Raw genomic sequence first — 22,316 nt, forward strand, 5'->3', positions numbered from 1 at the left:
GAGTTGGTTAAAAGCATTGGATGTCTGTGGCACAAGAAGTGCAGCCTATATGGTGCACCATATCCCCAAAATTAGTCCCTATAATTCAGCTTCTTCCATTGTGTATTCCCCACTTTTTGTTATCAGATACAAATGAACATTTTTCCATTTTTGTTATATTTTGACTAAATTCTGGTGTGAGGTTTTCTAGAACCATATATCATCATGTCATCACGTCTTGCTGAATTTCTCACCTATGCTTACCTTCTGTTATTGCTGGCTACAAGGATAGAACGTATTCCTCAGGGCTACATAAATGCTTAAGTGCATCAAGATGGCTTTGTTTTCCACCAGATTTTCTCACTCACTTGATGCTTTTAAAGGGTGCATTGGGCAGTCATATATCATCCTCAAGGAACTAGAAGTCATTTTAGAGAAAAGGAGAGCTAGTACAAGTGTTGCTGCTAAAAATCCCAAATAACAAAATTTAAAATAAATGAACAAACAGAACCAAAAATTATCTTAATTCCTGGCACAGTGCCAGACTCTCATATTTTCAAGGGTTGGCATGATAGTGAATCTATTTCTATGGAAACAATCTTATTCATTTGCTGTCTTTCCACTTATTCATGAAGCACTTTGAGAATTACCAACTCCTCTGGATAAAGCCAGGCGATTAATCAAAGATCAGAAAACTTGGCAAGCACCTTTTGTGTAGTGATGACATGAAATCCACTTTATCATATTTGTCTGCCAGAAGATAATCAAGGCTGAGAACACACACAAATGATATGAATTTAAATATTGGGGCCTGTTTTTTATTAGGACATCATAGAATCTCAGGGTTGGAAGGGACCTCAAGAGGTCAACTAGACCAACTCCCTACTCAAAAGCAGGACCAATTCCCAATTTTTGCCCCAGATCCCTAAATGGCCCCCTCAAGGACTGAGCTCACAACCTTGGGTTTAGCAGCCCAATGCTCAAACCACTAACTATCTCTCCCCTCTGTTGTCAATATCAACCCAGCATTAATTTCCATGTACCTGCATGCACACTTTTCCAGCACTAACACTTATGCCACCAGGTGATAGAGTCCATCACCTATGAGTGTAGGTGACAGAATCTCCATGCACATATCCCAGGAGGACAAATAGATTTTGTGCATGTAATCACATCCCCTGTACTTTTCCTGGGCAAGAATGTGTACACTCAAAAGTGAAGGACACAGTCTCCACATATAAGCTAACATGTTCCACTCTTCACCCCCACAGACCCACCACCCTGCCCATGCCCATGCCCCTGCCTTGCACTAAACTTTGGAAAATCCAAACTTCACAACTTGTGTACCTATTTCTACAGAACTCCAAACCAGTGTTCCCCTTATGCTTTGGGAAAGTTTGGATTCTAACTTGGAACTTTGCAGGCATGGGTCTGAGTAGCACCAACACATACAAATGCCATTATAGACATTGGTTCAGGAATTGTGCCTTTCAGCATTTAACAAAAACATATAACTTGGGTAGGGGGGCGGGAAATCCCACCAGCTATATATCATATGTAAACTTTTTATATTCACACAATGAGCAGGTTTCAAGTGTTTTGGGATTTGGTTCTTTTCAGACCACCAATCAGGGACCTAATGCTACTCGCACTGAAGTCAGTATTAGAACTGCCAACCAAGCTGGAATGGGGCATGCCACAGAATCATTCTTAGTGTTACCTCTTAATGTGTTGCATTCACCTGCATGAAGTCTATAAATGAAAAACTGAGCTATGTAGAATCTCTTTCTGAGTCAAGAGAATAGCATACTTATTCCACTTCCTCCTGCTGTATTGTCTGTTTCCCTTGTATATAGCTCATTCCTAGCAATGAGTCCCTTGTCAGTTCAGACAACTTAGACGTATTCCAGTTCAGTCAGCATTGGAAACTAATTCTATTGCAATTTTTGGCAACATCAGCTTCTTTACAGACTTTTCTTTTCAGTTATTACATGTTGTGTGTTAAGTTCTGTGCTTTCTACAGTTGTTTTTTTTGTTGTTGATTTTTGTTCTTTTGTCTGCGAAGCCAAGAAAAATAGGCGAATACAACAAAATGTGCTGGGTCACTGAAATAAGTAACCATTTCTTATTTTTTTGCTCAGACTGCTGTTCCACTGCTTGCATTCCTAAAATTGTGTTTCCTCCTTAAGAAAAGTCTAATGGAATCACCTGGGAATTCCAAGTTATCTGGAATAGCTTGAAATACTTTATTTAGCCCTCAGAGCAAACTGCAGTAGCTTTATAGAAAATGGAGGTTTCACTTGTTGTTATGATATCCCTTCCATAGGCAATAATCACTCTGGTTGTCCTTGCCTGTTGTCAAACCCTGATCCAGTCATAGCTGATGCTTCAACCATATTTCCTCTTCAAGGGATAACTGTAGTTTCTGCTTTATCCAGGTTTAATCATGTTTAGCCCTCAGCTGCTCACTCTTCATTCTCCAGAACTTCTTCACTCCATCTTTGTTGACCTTGAATTGACAGACTGAACATAGATTACCTTCATAGCATCTCTGTTGTAGCTTTAACTAATGTCTTCTGCTGGTGTGGGGGACAGATGTTGTGATTCCATCACTTGCTTTCTAAGAAAGGTCCATTTTGTGAATATTTTCTCTTGCCCTGGATATGATCCCAGTTTTTCGTAGACTTCATGGAAATGCTAAATGAATGCTGTTTTCTAATACTTTTCCAGATCTCTGTGACATTAGGTAATGTTCACCTGTTTGCATTCAGTGCCGCTAACAGTCCCTTTCGGTTCAGAATTAAAAATTTAAAAGATTTTGGTTTTATTGATTTTTTGGAGTGTGATTATTTAGTTAATAGACTTTTCTCCTTTCATTCACTCTCCTACCTCTTTTATAATTCATTCTCTTTTTTTGCACATTTCATACTTCAACAGGTGGATGCACTGTATGTAAACACTTGTATGTGGTATTAAGAAGCTGAAATAACTTCACATTTTCCCCCTGATCTCTTTTTAAAATGGTAAGGGGCATCATCTCCACAGTTGGAGTTATATATACATCATAATTTATACTTTTGCAGTTATATACATCATAATTAATACTTCTGTTTGAGACAGTTTTCTTCCCATGAGTAACAGTAGTTCAGACTTCTTCTGGTAAATTATTTTGCTTCCCATGTAATACTCAGACCATATAAAGCAAGAAAAGGTTGAATTTGACTTCATCCATGTTTAATAGTCTTAGTTTCAGCACTATCCTTTGAGCAGTTGGTAGCATTTTACATCCACTTCTCATGGGAATGAATGACTACCCAAGATGCAAGATGGAGAAAAATCAGGCCCTTAATACTTCTGAATGCCAAGGAACTTGAGAGTAGCTGGAGGATACAATACCAGTGATTCTGCCTGTTTATGCTCTGAAAGAGTTTACAGAATTTAAACATCACTTTCTTTCGCATTTGTTTCATTCACTAATGTTCTTCACCTCTCGAAGAACATCTCAAGTTAATTGTCAAAGTGGCACTCATTTAAGCCACAAGACTCCATTTAGTGTCAGAGGAAATAATTCATCTAAATCCTCAGGAACTGCTTTTAAAAATGTTGCCCTTGATATTGTTTGCTTCTCTGACAGTGAGGGGAAAGATCTAAAACAGCTATAAACTTGATTTTTTTATCTGTGTACTCGCCAATCTCCAAGATAAAATAGTTTCCTTGTCTCCTAAATGTATGGCGGACTGTAATTATTTTGAAAAGTTCTGTGGCAAAAAGGGCAGTGGTAAATAACATAATAGGAAAAATGCAAGCCTGGCACAAAAGTAAAAAAAATGCCCTGTGTGTGTGTGGAACATGTACTAATTTCAGCTAATCTCTACTGAATGAAGAGCATATTGCACAGATCTTAAATATGCATTATAATATATACCCCAATCCATAAATTGCACTTAAATGATTATTTACATTTAGTAGTTACCCTTTCATCTCCCAAATGGACTCATAGAAATATATTAATTCCCTTCTAATCTTGCCTCTCTGAGTCTGTTCTTGAGGTTAATGGAAATTTTGCCATGGACTTCAGTGGGAGCAGGACTGGACCTTCTAAGAGACCGTGGTAGAGTTTAGGCTTTTACTGCAGCTCATTTAAGGGATCTCATGCTGGTACCAACTGGATTTCTAGCAGCAAGTGCTGCTGACCTTCTGGAAGTTCTATTGATCCAAATGGAACAATACTTTGCAGTAGTGTGCCATGTCTCATTTCTTTTCTGCCTGCCCCCTGGAAAAAAAACCCCATAACTCCCTTTTCAGTCCTAGAATTTGTCATTTATTATTTATTTTATAGTGAGATTGTAGTTGTGAATCTGCTAGACTCGTATCAAAACTCCTCCATCTTTTAAGACTGCATGGCTCCTGACTAAAGGAATGGAAAACCAGCAAATGGACAGGTAGCAGGAAAAGCTGATCCAGCTGGAAGGATGGATATAAATAATTGCAATGTGCAGAAGTTTGATAGAGTTTTACAGCCCAAACCTCCTCTAAGTGCTTCATAAAAGCACCTCCAGCTCTTCTTGTGTTGATTAGCTTCTGACACACAATTACTACAGTTAAAGCATTTTTACTGGTTTGCATATGTCGACAAATCTTCCAACAGTAACATCCTGATTATGCTAGTGTGTTATTCCCAGATATGATGTATTATTCTTTGGCTGTAGGAATAATACAAATCGTCACAGCCTCTGGGCCTATTTAACCATAGCCCTAATTACTTCTAACTGAACATTACATTTTGGAATGTAGAAATTTTTGGAAAGCCATATAATAAAGCTAATATAAAATATTTTGCACTATTATAGAATTCTTCAACAACCTGATGAGAACCACTATAGTATTTTAATTTGATTGGTCAACGTTGTTATTCTGCTTAGCACCTATTTCACGCAATCACTCTTCAGTTTCTTCCCTGAAGTTTATCAGTTATTTTCCTTCTTGTTTTTGCACACAAGCAATAAATTAGTGACTCATATATTTCAGTAGCAAGGGACAGGCAAGCTGAATTTTGACTTTTTTTTTTCTTTTTGCTGTGTTTTGATCATATTATACAGCATTGTGATGAAGGCTAGTTTTCTAAATCATTAACGTGACAAGTATCATAAATCTCTAACAAATAAGTGTCCCCACTTTCATGGCATGGCATCATGCATAACAAAAGATGTCTACAGAATCTGTATGCAAAAGGAACAAAATAGGTTTCTACAGCCAACAAACTGCTCCATGCAAGCATAGGGCTCAGCCCAGATGGAGCAGGTTACGTGGCTGGTGCTGTTACCAAGGGTTCTTTCAACCCAAAGCTCTTGGTAACTTTTACTCTGTGCAAGGTGGTGTCAGGAAATAAATCAGGGGAGACCAGGCCGTCCGACCAATAGATGGCTGGCACAAACAGGGCAACACAAGAGTGCTTTCACTTAAAGCTAAACTTTACGTAGTCTCAAGCACTTACACACGTCCAAAAAGGTTAGTAAAACACCCCCAACTCTTGATAATTACCAAAGCTGAGTATGGCTCTAGAGTGACACAGCGGCAGGCTTCCGGTGGCCAAATCTTCTATCTGCCAGTGGGGACTGCAAGATGTATCCAGAGGGAGAGTCCAAAAAGAGTCCAGCTACCTCAAACTTTTCCCCCTTATTTATACATTAGTAATAGAATGACATGTCCCTTAAAGAAAACTTGTTAAATAAGCAGTTTCAATGGTCAAGCAAGAGGTTTCTTCTGATTATCGATTAACCAGGTGTGGGTTTTTCCAGAGTTTGCAGCCTTGAGGCCCCAATAGACATTCCTGGGGCACATCCTGCTCTTCTAAAATGCATGTATCAGCCATTTCAACACAATTCTGATCAGGAAGGACGTGGGGTCAAGCTGCCCTTTCTGTGGCACCCAAAGACCCCCCCTCCTCTCCTGCCTTGGTTAAGCTAAGCCTGCTGACTTGGCTGCTTTTAGCAATAAGCCATCGTGGTTTCAGGCACTTTACTGGTTTGCCAAAGTCTCCCCGTACAGCGCATGAGCACCAAAAATGGTGCTCTAGTTTATAAGCAAAGTGACCAATTTCCCTCATAGTGCATGAGTTAGAACAGTGTTAACATGGTTTTTTTCATTATGCTGTGTATAATTGATGTACCTGGCTCACTCTCATTCATGATCAAAATAGAAGCAGGAGCAAATATTGGGTGAATATTATTGATCTGTCATTGGCAATAAAGACCCCTTAAGCCAGTGGGAACCCTGTGTTAGGACAGCTACCACAGTGGTTTGAATTCCTAATCACAGTCCTTGAATTTTATTATCCCATCTGTTCTGCATAGAAGTGTCTGTTTTATAGGGAAATAAGGTGGGTGAGGTAATATCTTTATCAGACCAGCTTCTGTTGATAAAAGAGACAAACTTTTGAGCCATACAGAGTTCTTTGGGTCTGGGAAAGGTACTCAGAGTATCACAACTATATATAAAGTGGAACAGGTTGTTTAGCATAAATAGTTAACACTTACTCTAGTAGATGAATGTGAAGTGGCCCGTTAACACCCCTGCAGTAAAAGGACAAAAATTGAGGGTTAATGGGTTACAGATTGTTATAATAAGCCATAAATCCAGCATCTTTATTAAGACCATGGTTTTAGGGTCTAGCAAAGTTATGAATTTAAGCTCCCGGGCTCACCTTTTGAAGGTGTTATGCAGGTTTCCTATGAGGAACGAGAGGTCAGATATAAAGTGATCATTTTGTGAAAAGGGTTTGCCCATCAGCAACATGGTAGTATTGTCTTTTATCATTTTTCTTTGTGAGTTCATTCGAGAGTGTAGGGATTGTCTGGTTTTACCATGTGGTTCTTATTAGGGCATTTAATGCACTGGATGAGGTACCCCACATGTGGTGATAGGCATGTGGAGGACCCAATGACGTTGTAGGAGATATTGATCATTGTAGCAATGGAGATATGTCTGCAGGTTTTGCATCTGTTGTTCTGACAGGGTCTGGTGCTGCTTTGAGTTGGTGGGTCCTGGTCTGTGGGGAGCTTGCTTCTGATGAGCTTGACAAGGTTGGGGGCAGGTTGTTTGAGGGCCATAAGAGGGGGTTTGGGAAAGACTCAGTATTATTCATATACCAGTTTGCCAAGAGGGGGATTGAACATTTTCCTTGTGATTGGTCAACATTTTTTGAAATTTTTCCTGCCAAAAACAGATTTTGTCAAAAATGAAATTTTGGTCGGAAAATGTCATTTTGACCCTTCCTCCCACCCCCCCATTTTTACTTGAAATTTCAAAAATAAACACCATTTTTCTTTTTGTTGAATTGAGCCAAAATTATCATTTTCTTTTTGAAAACTGAAAAATATTCATAATTTCAGATTTTTGTTATTTCCCGTTTCCTTGTCCTTGAATTCAGAAACAGGAGTGATGTATAGGTTTTTTATTTTATTTCAAAATTCGGTTAGCACTGTCTTAATTTTTTTTTCTTCCAAAAAAAAGGATTGTTCCATTTTGAATCCTACAAAACAGAAACAACTTCAAAATTTCAAATATTTGTATGAAATTGTTTATACATTTTTCAACCAGCTTTACCTGTGGCCCTTGTTAGCATGGCCTTGACAAATACTAGCTGGAGAACATGGCATGAGGCATATGAATCTATGTGGTATTGATAAGATATTTGTTTTTAATCTGTATTTTCTATTCCTTCTGCCTCAAGCAGGAATGGTGGCTAAAGAGGAGATTTTCAAAGGAAAAAGTGGAAGCAAGGTGTCTAAATTCAAGGTCTTTGGGGAAAAGATCATCTTGTCATTCTGTGTTTATACTGCCCCTAGTAAAGTGTGGTCCTGATCCATGATTGCAGAGCTGGCAGGCCACACAAGTGAACACCTCCTAAGCAATGTGTGATCTCCCCTGTCAAATCAGGGCTCCAGGATGGTTGTGCATCCTGCTGAATGCTTCCCAGCACTCCTCAGAGGGTATTGTATTCTATTCAACGCGGGCCTGTGCCTCGAAAGCGCACACTGTTCCAAAAGCAATATCAACATGATACAATTTATATTGTACCTACAATGCAATTATGCTGCAGTCAATTTATAAATCCAACTAACCCAGTGGCACTCTCAACATTATCCCTTGGTAGCCAGAAAGGGCAATTTAAGTAAGCTTTATGTTGTTGTTACCAGTATATTTGTTCTTATTAAAGAATAGCGTATTTAGGTTAAATTTCCTAATTACATTTTAAGGCTATGGATTTAACAAAGAATCCACCAGAGCATGACCGCTTGAGCTTGTATCTTCAGAATTTGTGTGCACTACAGGAGGTGTTTTATGGTCTGCCGCACTGGTAGCATATAATAATAGGTTTGGTAAAAGCATTTCCATCCAAATACATACTTATGCATTTTGTATCGTCAAACGTTTAATTAAAGAAGCTTGTCCACCACTCTTAGTTCCCCACCTGAACAACGTAAGTCAAATATGAGAAGAGTGAAAATATAATGGAGCAAACATGACTTTTTAAATAGCATATTTTGAAGGCTGCCGGTGGATTATTATTGGTGTTTTTAACCAAATGAGGGATTCAAGTTGTGTCCTGAGCTTGGTCCATAGACTAGAAGATGCTGGGGAAAAAAGAACCTTCTTTTTGAGTGGTTCTCCCCTGGCCAGCATCCCAGCAGAAACAACATGCATTTAGAATTCCTCGGCTGAAGGATTGTATAATTGTGATCCAGGTTTCAAAGTTAGCCAAGAAGGGTAAGGAAAATTGGTGAGAATATGTGGGATTGTAATATGTAATTAAATAAACAACAACAAGCAAGTAAGGGAGAGGGATAGCTCAGTGGTTTGAGCATTGGCCTGCTAAACCCATGGTTGTGAGTTTAATCCTTGAGGGGCCATTTAGCGATCTGGGGCAAAAACTGGGGATTGGTCCTGCTTTGAGCAGATGACCTCCTGAGGTCCCTTCCAACCCTATGATTCTATGGTTCTAAGTTATTTCATTGAGAAAATTGCTTACCATTCAGACGTAACATTTCTTATGAAAGATGTTTTGAAAGAAGTTAGCACACAAGCTTCATGTGTAAGCACTTAAAGATGTATTAGCATGATGGGCTGTAATTGCTCCTTTGGAGAAGCAGAATCTTGCCACTGATTCACAAATTTAGGTACCTGTAAGAGGGCTCTGACGTGATGGAATGTAAGGGCTCCTGTCAAAAATCCAGATATTGTGAAGTTTCCAAGTGGGTCTTGTGACCAACAGTCATATTATCATAAAAATCACACACTCAGATTTATACAATAGAGTTCCTACAGACTTCACGGATCAGTAATCCAGGTGGTGGTTCTTTTATGCAGTAGACCATATGCACAAGCCTTAAAAAGGATGCCAGTATGTTTACCATTACTACTCCTTATGGTAACATGTCTATCTTGAACTGTGATTTTTGGGCCAAGTAGAAAAAATGCCTAAGCTTTGACTCATTAATGTTGCGTGCTAAAGCAATTGATCTGAGTATCATCCATAAAGTGAAATTTTCTGATTGCTTGTCATCCCTTGCATGTCATCCAAATGCTTTCTCATGTGGCTTATGTTACGTGGTTGAAATGGAGCACACTGTGCAGTTAAAGACATAATGCAATCTTCCAGTTTTGTGTGTGTACTTGTAATGGTGTCCCCTCTAGTGGTTGGCCTACAAGGTGGATAATTGCCTACCACTACTGCCACCCAGAAGAGATCTCCATTAGCTCTGGCAGAAGAGGCCTGTGTGTATGAAGCTTAAGGACACCCAAATTTTAGTTTCAGCTCTCCAAATATCTCATGGGTATGTGATTTAACCAGTAACTAAATCTGTTGTGTTGTATGAAGTCCATGGATTTGGTACAAACAGTACACTGAGCAGCCAATATGTCTATAAATACAGCAAAATCTGCCTTTGCCACACTGATCAGTGAGCACATCAGAAAAGCATGAGGTCCATAAAATATGATGGGGTGAAGGAGTGTTGTTGAAAGAAATTTGGGTTATTGGGTTTAGCCAGTGCAGGTCAGCGGTGCACATCCAGTTGCTGACACCAGTGCTATACGTGAATGCACAAAGGGCAATATTGATACAATTTTTGTCCTCATTTCTGCTAACATATGGCCACTTAACTGTTGACATTGTATTGTTTTGGACAAATTTTATGTGAATTGCTAATAAATTATGAAAAAAGACTCAAATTGGATTTATTGTACACACAGACATGTACTTAGCAAAACAGCCTAAGCAATAGCAGACTATAAATTATCCTCAAATGATTCGTGCATCAGATTACACAGCATAATATATAATTAGATCATTCTGACAATACTGCAGCTCTTACTACGTGTGCTCATTTTAAAAAAAGGGACAAATGCAGGCATGGAAAAGTGAAGCAGAGAAAACAAGCTGTATCAGAGTCCAGCAGTTGGCATTCACGCACTTTTTCTGACTACAGAGCAACAGAGGTAGACAACAGGGTATGAAACACCATAGTGGTCACATGCAGATTTATATCCAAGCGTTATCAACTTAACAGCAAGCTACCAGCCTCTGAGTTCAGTACATAGGAGAGGATGTAAAAACATCCTGCTGTATGGATGTAGGAATAAAAGATGGAGCTGTTCAGGAGACATAAAGAAAAAAATATATATATAGTCCCTTTTTTATTTCTTAGGGGTTTTATGGCTTTTATGTATCCTAATGGGAAAGCACATCAGGCAGGGGTTTTGAAAGGCAATATGAAAGCCCTTTTGGATTACTGATTTTCCCCAGAACTGCTTACTAGTAGTATCCTGTCGACTAATGTGATAAAGTTACAATACGGGTCATATCCGTGGCTTCCATATTTCATCACTAATATTTCTGTTGAAATGGAGAATTCAGTTATTGTTAGTACTGTCTCATCTCTACTGGTACAGCACACACTCTGCATCATGCTAAACTGAGGGACCAAGAATTGGCTCTGCTATTGAACTGTATGGCACAGACAAGGTATGGACTTAAAGGACTGCAATAGAGAATTAAATTACAGTGGCTTTACATCTGGGCATGTAATGCAGTACAACCAGTCTATTCACTCATATGTTTTAACACATTCACTTTATTCACCAAAGCTTGCTGGAAAATTGGAAAACTAAAAGGAGTGAGAGAGAGAGAGAAACTGTTCGTTTCCATTTATTCATTGAAATTTTCCAACCATCCCTGTTTTCCACACACTTTCTGACAATCATATTTTACTGGTGCAAATGTCAAAACTTCATGTAAGATTAATTATAAAAAGCCAAATTCTCATGTAAAACTATTCTCGTTGTTGTTATCATTTAAATCAATGGTGGGCAACCTACGGGCTGCATGCGGCCCATCAGGATAACCTGATTGAGGGCCGCGAGACATTTTGCTGACATTCACTGTCCGCAGACATGGCCCCCTGCAGCTCCCAGTGTCTGCAGTTCGCTGTTCCTGGCTCATGGGAGCTGCAGGAAGCGGCGGGCTGTAGGGACGTGCTGGCCGTTGCTTCCCGCAGCTCCCATTGCCTGGGAAAGGCAAACTGCGGCCACTGGGAGCTGCGGGGGGCCATGCCTGCGGACAGTCAACGTCAGCAAAATGTCTCGTGGCCCGCAATCTGATTACCCTGATGGGCTGCATGTAGCCCATGAGCTGCAGGTTGCCCACCACTGATTTAGATTGTGGTACATCTTAGTGCAAGGCAATGTACAAATACAGAACAAATTACAGTCTCTGGAAACAAGCAGGGAGAATTACAAATTACAGTCTCTGGAAACAAGCAGGGAGAACTGGAGGTCCTGGTGATGTCAAGGAATTATGACGTGATTGGAATAACAGAGACTTGGTGGGATAACTCACATGACTGGAGTACTGTCATGGATGGTTATAAACTGTTCAGGAAGGACAGGCAGGGCAGAAAAGGTGGGGGAGTAGCACTGTATGTAAGGGAGCAGTATGACTGCTCAGAGCTCCGGTACGAAACTGCAGAAAAACCTGAGCGTCTCTGGATTAAGTTTAGAAGTGTGAGCAACAAGAGTGATGTAGTGGTGGGAGTCTGCTATAGACCACCGGACCAGGGGGATGAGGTGGATGAGGCATTCTTCCGGCAACTCGCAGAAGCTACTAGATCGCATGCCCTGGTTCTCATGGGTGACTTTAATTTTCCTTATATCTGCTGGGAGAGCAATACAGCGGTGCATAAACAATCCAGGAAGTTTTTGGAACACGTAGGGGACAATTTCCTGGTGCAAGTGCTAGAGGAGCCAAATAGGGGGAAGCTTTTCTTGACCTGCTGCTCACAAACCGGGAAGAATTAGTGGGGGAAGCAAAAGTGGATGGGAATCTGGGAGGCAGTGACCATGAGTTGGTTGAGTTCAGGATCCTGATGCAGGGAAGAAAGGTAAGCAGCAGGATACCGACCCTGGACTTCAGGAAAGCAGACTTCAACTCCCTCAGGGAACGGATGGGTAGGATCCCCTGGGGGACTAACATGAAGGGGAAAGGAGTCCAGGAGAGCTGGCTGTATTTCAAGGAATCCCTGTTGAGGTTACAGGGACAAACCATCCTGATGTGTCAAAAGAATAGTAAATATGGCAGGTGACCAGCTTGGCTTATCGGTAAAATCCTAGCAGATCTTAAACATAAAAAAGAAGCTTACAAGAAGTGGAAGGTTGGACATATGACCAGGGAAGATTATAAAAATATTGCTCGGGCTTGTAGGAATGAAATCAGGAGGGCCAAATCGCACCTGGAGCTGCAGCTAGCAAGAGATGTCAAGAGTAACAAGAAGGGTTTCTTCAGGTATGTTGGCAACAAGAAGAAAGCCAAGGAAAGTGTGGGCCCCTTACTGAATGAGGGAGGCAACCTAGTGACAGAGGATGTGGAAAAAGCTAATGTACTCAATGCTTTTTTTGCCTCTGTCTTCACTAACAAGGTCAGCTCCCAGACTGCTGCGCTGGGCATCACAGCATGGGGAGTAGATGGCCAGCCCTCTGTGGAGAAAGAGGTGGTTAGGGACTATTTAGAAAAGCTGGACGTGCACAAGTCCATGGGGCTGGACGAGTTGCATCCGAGAGTGCTAAAGGAATTGGCGGCTGTGATTGCAGAGCCATTGGCCATTATCTTTGAAAACTCGTGGCGAACGGGGGAAGTCCCAGATGACTGGAAAAAGGCTAATGTAGTGCCAATCTTTAAAAAAGGGAAGAAGGAGGATCCTGGGAACTACAGGCCAGTCAGCCTCACCTCAGTTCCCGGAAAAATCATGGAGCAGGTCCTCAAAGAATCAATTCTGAAGCACTTAGAGGAGAGGAAAGTGATCAGGAACAGTCAGCATGGATTCACCAAGGGAAGGTCATACCTGACTAATCTAATCGCCTTCTATGATGAGATTACTGGTTCTGTGGATGAAGGGAAAGCAGTGGATGTATTGTTTCTTGACTTTAGCAAAGCTTTTGACACGGTCTCCTACAGTATTCTTGTCAGCAAGTTAAAGAAGTGTGGGCTGGATGAATGCACTATAAGGTGGGTAGAAAGTTGGCTAGATTGTCGGGCTCAACGGGTAGTGATCAATGGTTCCATGTCTAGTTGGCAGCCGGTGTCAAGTGGAGTGTCCCAGGGGTCGGTCCTGTGGCCAGTTTTGTTCAATATCTTCATAAATGATCTGGAGGATGGTGTGGATTGCACTCTCAGCAAATTTGCGGATGATACTAAACTAGGAGGAGTGGTAGATATGCTGGAGGGTGGGGATAGGATACAGAGGGACCTAGACAAATTGGAGGATTGGGCCAAAAGAAATCTGATGAGGTTCAATAAGGATAAGTGCAGGGTCCTGCACTTAGGACGAAAGAACCCAATGCACCGCTACAGATTAGGGACCGAATGGCTAGGCAGCAGTTCTGCGGAAAAGGACCTAGGGGTGAGAGTGGACGAGAAGCTGGATATGAGTCAGCAGTGTGCCCTTGTTGCCAAGAAGGCCAATGGCATTTTGGGATGTATAAGTAGGGGCATAGTGAGCAGATCGAGGGATGTGATCGTCCCCCTCTATTCAGCACTGGTGAGGCCTCATCTGGAGTACTGTGTCCAGTTTTGGGCCCACACTACAAGAAGGATGTGGATAAATTGGAGAGAGTCCAGCGAAGGGCAACAAAAATGATTAGGGGTCTGGAACACATGACTTATGAGGAGAGACTGAGGGAACTGGGATTGTTCAGTCTGCAGAAGAGAAGAATGAGGGAGGATTTGATAGCTGCTTTCAACTACCTGAGAGGTGGTTCCAGAGAGGATGGTTCTAGACTATTCTCAGTGGTAGAAGAGGACAGGACAAGGAGTAATGGTCTCAAGTTGAAGTGGGGGAGGTTTAGGTTGGAGATTAGGAAAAACTTTCACTAGGAGGGTGGTGAAACACTGGAATGCGTTACCTAGGGAGGTGGTAGAATCTCCTTCCTTAGAAGTTTTGAAGGTCAGGCTTGACAAAGCCCTGGCTGGGACGATTTAATTGGGGATTGGTCCTGCTTTGAGCAGGGGGTTGGACTAGATGACCTCCTGAGGTCCCTTCCAACCCTGATATTCTATGATTCAATGATTCTGCCCTAAAAAGCTTACAATCTAAGACAGTATTCAGGTGGAAGTGCTTTTGCCTTCATCCAATCAGATAGCAGAAAAAGTGCAATGTAACTTATAACTGGTCACCATTAGCCAACACAGATCAAACTGCAAATATTTGCTGATCAAACCATACAGTTTAAAAAGAAACAAAAGTTACAAAATAATTTGTCAAATGCTTTTGGATATCAAAGAAATTCATTTAGCTTGCTATCTATTCGCAGTTATTCCATGGGCAGAAATACAGTGTAAATGCATCATATAAATTATTTCTTGTACTGTATTTGCTCATCCCTGAGCCGTCTAGAAAATCTAAAATTAGCTGCAGGACACTGAGGGCTATTACACTGCTGATAGATCACCTACTATCAACAGTAAACAGCACAGTCTAATGCTAACGGTGGCACAGTGGGAAGCAGAGAATATGATGGCATGCAGCTTACGATTTTAAAAGCTCTAGGTTATGCGACCCAAAGGTAAAGCACACGAAATGCAATGTGCATTAGTTATCATTTCAGCCCAAACATTTAATCTTGTATTCACTGTCTTGACCTATTTGCATTTTTTCAAACATGAGGAACAAATATCTCTCCGCTATAATTACCACACTTGTCTCTTTTACATGTCTACAGGCATTTCTCAGAGGCAGTTGTGGTCTTTTGTTTGAGGGTACTTCATCTAATAGTATGAAATGTATATTGGTGTGATTCAAGGATCATATAATATCCATTTTTAGAGAATGTTTCATTCAAGGGCAAAAGGAACTTTTCATACTGAATTCTTAAGCACAGAAAATATGGAGTTGCATTCCCCACTGATCCTTTTACTTGAACAGTTTGTGAAAAGTGCAGAGAAGAATTTCTGAAGCTGCCTTTATGTAATGTAGGTCCAGCAAGGATAAGGACAGACAGTTGTTTCAGAATTTCACCTAACTATGGGTGAAGCCTCCAAGATGTTTGGATAAGCCCCCCCAAAAGGTGAACACTTAGCTGAACTTCTAAGATGAAATCCTGGGCCCATTAAAGTCAATGAGAATTTTGCCATTGATTTCAGTAAGCCAGATTTCACCCCTTAAAGGCAGAAAATGTAGTGTGGAAATCTAACATATGAATAGACTTTCTTGTGACATTTCTTGCTACCAGTTCGGGTGGAAATATTGCAAAAATGGCTTTTATCCATGGTAGGCACTTTTAGAACCAGTAATCACATGTCTGGAAAATAATGACAATTTAACCCAACTGTGTTTAGTCTTATTTTTTATAAAGGGCCAGATTTTAAAGGGGTTTAAAACTCTCATAGGCACTTGGGTGCCTCTGAAAATCCCATAAAGGACCTAGCTGCATCTTTAACTTTAAAAATCTGACCCAAAATGCTTTGCTCAGGCCTGAGATCGGTGTGACTGCATCTTTTCCATTATTTACCCTCAGTGTGATTCATTATTGACTAGCTGATTGCTTACATAAGTCACCTGGGTGTGTTCTGTGACCTAACTGGATGAATGCACATGCACTTCTGCCCCTATACTTTCAGGGGCAAATTCAGTTTGTACAAACAATGAAAGGCTATTGTTAAAATTCATTTATAGATTTTATCCTTGCCACACCTTTTCAAGGTAGGGATTAATCTCCCCATTTTACAGATGGGAAACTGAGACTCAGGGTAGATGAAATGTCTCATGCCATACAGGAAATCTTTGGTAAAGCCAGGACTTGAACCCAAGTCTTTGAAGTCCCCCTCCAGTGACTTAAGCACTGGACTGTCATTCCTCCCCATTAGAGAATGCCACAGGTACATTCCAACCCATCATATTGTGGGCTCATGTCCAGACTGTTAAAGGTATTTAAGCATTGAGTTGCTCAGCATTGCAACACCCAATTGATTTAGGAGCCTAACAGATTCATTTTCAGAGGGGATTTAGGCACCTAGGAGCCCAAATCTCATTGACAGTTGGGATTTAAGCTCCTAAGAGCGTAAATCACTTTTGAAAATGAGATTTAGGCTTCTAAATCAGTTATGCATTGCAATGCTGAACACAGCAACACCTAAATCCTTTTAAAAATCTGGGCTTCAGGGCCTAAGTTCCCCCGCTCTTGGGAACATGCTGTCATAGCAGAGCTGAATTGCACAGCCAAACTGATATTTTGCTACTCAAGACTGCAATACTTGTTCCAGTGTCCTCCCAGCAGTTGCATGTTGTTGGTTATACAATCTTTGTGCAATACGATCTGAGTAACCTCTGTTGTAACTTCAGATTCCTGTAACAGAAAAATGCATATCCCAGCATGCTCATTTAGATTACTAACTTCAAATGTACCCTAGCAAAAGAGCTGCAACATCAAATTGGCACGTATATGTTAGTTCAGTGCTAATTTGGCACGGCCTTCTTCTGTCACTGGTGGTGCTCAGTATGCTCAATATGCTTCATTTTGCCTTCCTTCTCGTTCTGTTCAATCATAGAAGCTAAGACCCATCTACTCACATGGGATGTGTCTGGCAGCTACCAAGCTCTGGAATGGTTTGCCAGAGGCAGTAGCTGGGTCTGTGCCTAGATGCCTGGCTGCTCTTCTGTAACCCCTTGGCTACTTCACTCCTAGCTATGAAATTCTTTATGTGGCAAGTGCAGGGTCGTGACACTGATTAGATTTTCATGTCCATATTGTCTCCACTGTTTTGTATAATGATCTTCCCTCCTAATCAGCTGCCAGCCACAGATATTATTTGTGTGTGCTAAACATCCTTGGGAGCTGTTCTTTGGAAGACTTTGAATACTTTCCAGAAAATATGTATATAAATACACACACATACACACTACTTTAAAGATGAAGCCATTTCAAATATTTTAATTTGTTTTGTTTTTTTAGCCATGTAAGCCAATTGCACCTTGTGACGGGGAGGGACTCACCACTGCGGCGCCCCCTCCTAGATGTCTCGGGGATCAGCTCTGCTAGCCAGCGTGCCCTCTTCTGGTGGCGTCTTGCCACCGTCACATCTGTTCCTGGGACCCATGTCACTCCCAGGAGTGTGGCATCCTCTTCAGGACACAGCCCTCTGTCTGTACCACACTCTGTACTCCCCCCCTTCTGGGGGAATATCACAGTCACTTAGTCCAGCCACTTCTTCAGTGGCGAGTGGGGATGAGGAGGGGACAAGGGACCCTGAAGATGGCTGCTGCTTGCGGGGCCCCCTCTGATTCCTTGGTAGATTTCCCTGGGCCACTTCCCTGCAGCTGCAGCACCCTCTTTGCCCTTGCCTCAGGGCCTCAGCCTGCAGACACCTTCAGCCTGCCATGAGCTGCCTTTAGCTCTTGGGTCCCTGCCTGCAGCACTGCTCTGTCCAGGGTGCATGCTGCCTTCAGCCTGCCAGGCAGGCAGGCAGGCAGGCCTCCCCACCCCAAGCTCCAGGAAGTGACTGAAGCTGCTCTGCTCTGCAGCCCTTCTTATATGGGCCAGCCTGGCCCTGATTGGCTACTCCTTGCAGGCCCCCTCTGATTGACTGCCTCCTGCGCAGCCTCCCAAGGGCTCTATTAACCCCTTAGAGCCCAGTGTGGGCCAGGCACCCCAGCACACACACATTAAGTCAGATTTTCTCTCCCATGATTTAACTCTGCTACATCTCTCCAGAGATGCCATAAACCATGAAGCTCTTCTCAGCTGAGGATTTTCCAGCTAAGGGAGGTGGTGTAGCTGGCTTCTCTCCCACTTCCCTGCAGCTCTTGGCATAGAGGGGCATGTCACTAGGAGAAGAGGCACAGCCAAATGGGTTATACTCCAGTGATCCCCGTTGACAAACATGCTGGGGCGGGGGCACAGTCTGCTGGCACAGATTAGAACAAACTGAGGCTGCTCTAAGTTTCATGAGTGCTGATGTAGAACAAGAACAAGCTGCAGTCAGGTCTTTGACACAGCACAAAATATGGGCCTACATTTATATGTAGGTGAGTAAATGTGTCGACATGCACGTGCCTCTGACTTACAAAATTCAGTGCTTAAAGTTAGGCTGCTAAGTCCATACTTAGGCACCTGGATATATGGCACGATTTTCAAAACTGCTGAATGCCCAGCGGGTACCCTTGAAGTCAGCAGAGGGGGAGAAAGTCAGTCTTTGTATTCTGTATTTTTATGGTTTTATATAATGCTTTTCTTAATGAGTGTCTAGTTTAAGCCTTTTGGTAGTAGAACCCTTATTTTGAAAAAGGAACAAAGAACAATCATCTGAACGATACCACAGTATATTCTTACAATATGTAAAACATCTGGTGGAAAAGACAAAGTACTGCTTTTACAATATCCTAAGCCAAATCACGGACTATACAATTCTTTTTATTATTGTTATTATTTGTACATTCAACAGTGCTTTGTAGAGCAATCAGGGAAGATAATAAAAATCCATTTTAAATTCTCATTACTTTAAAAGTGTTGAATCCCCTTAAATTGTTTCAGGGTTAATTGAGAATTTGCTGCCTTACAATAGACTGGGAATTGTTTAGACTGCCCTGGTTCCATATTTTGTTTGTTCATACCTTTGTTGCAATGTTATAAAAACAACAATAAAAGAAAAAACAAAGGAGTACAATGAAATAATTATCAGCCTTGTTACTATTCTAGCAACTCATTTTTATGGGAGATAAAGCTCAACTATTGATTAATGTTTGAATGGTTATTAAAGTGGAAGTGCATACACGTTTGATAGACTGTACCACTCACTGTTCATTAGTGTTTGCTTCCATTTCTTTGTTTACATTTTCTCTATTGGACTCCAAGAGAAGCCAAGGATGAAAATGTATAGACTTCAATGGGAATAGGATCAGGCTATAGCTTAGTAGGTCTGGAAGCTGGAGATCAAAAAGCAAATTCCATTTCCTGTGCCATCAGAATAAAGGTTTGATTCTGATCTCACTTACACCAGTGCAAATGAGAACCACTTTCCCTGATGTCAATGGAGCTAACCGTGTGTAAATGAGATTAGAATCTGGCCTTACTCATATAGGCTGGGAAGACAGAATTTAGGGCAAGATCCACCTCTTGTGGAAGTCAATGATGGTCTTTCCATCGACTTTGATAGGATTTAGTCTGAGCCCTTTGCCTGGTCCAAAGTTGGTTGAAGTTAATGGATTTCACTGTGGCGATAAATACGTTAAAGATTGTGAGGTGCTCAAATGCTGTGGCAATGGTTTCCATATAAGTACCTGAAATAAATAGAATGTCTCAGTTACCTGAAACCAAGACAAGTCTCTGAAACAGGCATTCAGTGTGCTCGCTTCTTTAGGCTGCTAACCATTAATTCATTTTTTTTTTCTTTTCTGGCACTATTTTCTTCTTGCCAATCCACTGCTTTAGATTGTTTCCTTCAGTGGGTAGATGATTTTTTGGCAGAAATACCTGCCTAATGCACCTTTTAAATGGAGGCCACTCTAAATTACTTGGTTATTCACAGATACTCATAAAACAATAAACAGGCTTCATGTCAATTGATAGTGATTCAAAATACCTATGGTAGACTTGCTGACTGTTATGACCTATAAAGCAATCCATTTCAAGCAGATAAGCATCTCACTAAAGTGCATATTGATTGTGCAATAGGCACTTTAGTTGGAGACTTGATGCATTAAAATATTTAATTAAAAAGGAAACTTGTGTCAGTTATTTCAACACATTATGGTTAGATTATTTCAATGTATTTAACTGCATACAAAATTAGGCCTGCAAAGAGTTTTACATGTAATTTGACTTCAGTTATGCTACTCATAATGCATAAAGTTAAGCACTGGCCTAAATCTGTCCAGGATCAGGACCTAAATGATCATGATAAAGAGGAGGCATAGTCTACAGTAGTGAAGTATGTATCAGGGCTCCCAGAAGGCAACAGTTTATATATATTTTTAGGTGACTATGGAAGTGCCCTGATTGTTCAGAGAGTCTGAGCACCCACAGCTTGGAAGCACAACAGTGCAGATCACAAAGCCCAGAAGGAAGCATATGAGAGCTGAAGACAAAGCATCCTTGGAGGAGGGGAGCTGGATATGGAACGAACATTTAGAGGAGATCAAGCAGATCCAGCATCGGACCATCTTTAGGAAACACTGCAAAACCTTCCTCTTCCAAAAATCCTTGCCGTCATAAGAATGGCATTTAAAACACCCTTCTAATTCCCTTCTAATTCCAACCCCCTTAGCAACCAATAAAATAAAATAAAATCCAAAATATCCAACAAAAAGACAACAAAATAAGTACTATCCTTCCCCCCCACAGAGTTCTGACCCTGAAAAGGGAACAGTGCCAGAGACTCAGTAAAGTTCACTAGGGGCTTCACTATTGTTATTGGTTTTATGTGAAGGCGGTCTGATACTACAATAATGGGCAGTAGTGTTAAAGCCCTCAGATAGACAGCAGAAGGCAGTCAGCACCCATGAGAGCCAGGTTGCCTGTGTTTTAAATATTGATTTAGGTGTTTGAAACTGTTGGCCTTCACCTCTCTCTGTCTGTTTCTCCATCTGTAAAATGAATCTAATTATAATCACCTATTTCAAAGAAGTAACTGTCTGTGAAAGTGCTTAAGAGATTCTCCTAAGAAAGGCAGTCCGTGCAAAGGGCTCTCCTTTTGCAATAACATAATCAGTTCAAGGTTAGATATGTGATCAGTTGATGGCTTTTATCTTTTTGCCTAGGTATTCTGTTTACAAGGATCCAGCAGGATGGCTGGAAATTAATCCTACAAATGGTACCATTTTCACCACTGCTGTCCTGGATCGTGAATCACCCTATGTCCACAACAACGTCTATACAGCACTGTTTCTGGCAATAGACAGTGGTGAGTAATGGTTGCTGATAACACTACTGGATTGATAATTTATTTGATTTTTTACCCCTTCAAGCCCATTTTTCAAAAAAGCACAGGCATAAAGTTAAGCCTGGGCTTAAGTAATTTGCTAAATCGGCACCTAAGTGTCTAAGATATTTGTGAACAAATAGAGTCAAAAAGTAAGTGGAGAGGAAATTAGACTTCAAACTTAGAATGGCATAGGTTTTGGGGGCAGGCTGGAAACATTTAATCCTACAGAGCCCACACTGCTAATAGTAAACAATGCATGTGATGAATGTACTTGGGTAGTAATAAATCATCTTTATCAGAGTTAATTTCTTCATAATATTTGAGTTGTTATGAAGCCTAAGGCACCAATAGCAAACTCATCCTGGATATGGTGAATTCTATCCTATTTAACACATAATGACAGTGACAATAAAAACATAATTAAAACCCCTTGTTAAAACGCAATATTTTTACATATTAAGTGTATTAAAGTTTCTTCTGTCGAGTATAATCTAAATTAAAGTATGTTGCAAAAATTCACTACGAGTGACTTTTGTAGCACATAAAAATGTAGTGAAAATCCTGAACATTCCTGCAAATCTCTAGAGCTGAGGGCACAAAATAAAGAAAGGCTTTGTATGTAATATAACAGCTAATATGCTAACCCTTTCCCATAGCTGCAGCTGCTTTAGCCCTGGTGATAAATTGTAAAATGTTCTTTTTAGGAGGTTAATTTTACATTTTTTGCATCACATGACTTGGCTCAGGAAACATTTGCTAGGTCTGACAAGAAAAAGGAATCATCTCCTTCAGTGCAAAAGGAAAAAAGAATCTTCCGCAGAAGCGATTTACTTGTATATTCATAAATGGTTTCTTTCTTAGTGTAATG

At 40.9% G+C, this 22,316-nt stretch overlaps 1 protein-coding gene across 1 annotated transcript in view; it reads left to right on the forward strand.

Annotated features, from left to right (window-relative positions):
• CDH13 (cadherin 13) overlaps positions 1–22,316 on the forward strand; it is a 786,172-nt gene that overhangs the window by 712,703 nt on the left and 51,153 nt on the right. The window contains exon 11 of the mRNA XM_073308069.1: positions 21,285–21,427. Coding sequence (XP_073164170.1) covers positions 21,285–21,427 — 143 coding nt within the window. The remainder of the gene's footprint in view (positions 1–21,284; positions 21,428–22,316) is intronic.

This window comes from Lepidochelys kempii, chromosome 12 (genome assembly GCF_965140285.1).
Source record: "Lepidochelys kempii isolate rLepKem1 chromosome 12, rLepKem1.hap1, whole genome shotgun sequence".
Taxonomy (NCBI): domain Eukaryota; kingdom Metazoa; phylum Chordata; order Testudines; family Cheloniidae; genus Lepidochelys; species Lepidochelys kempii.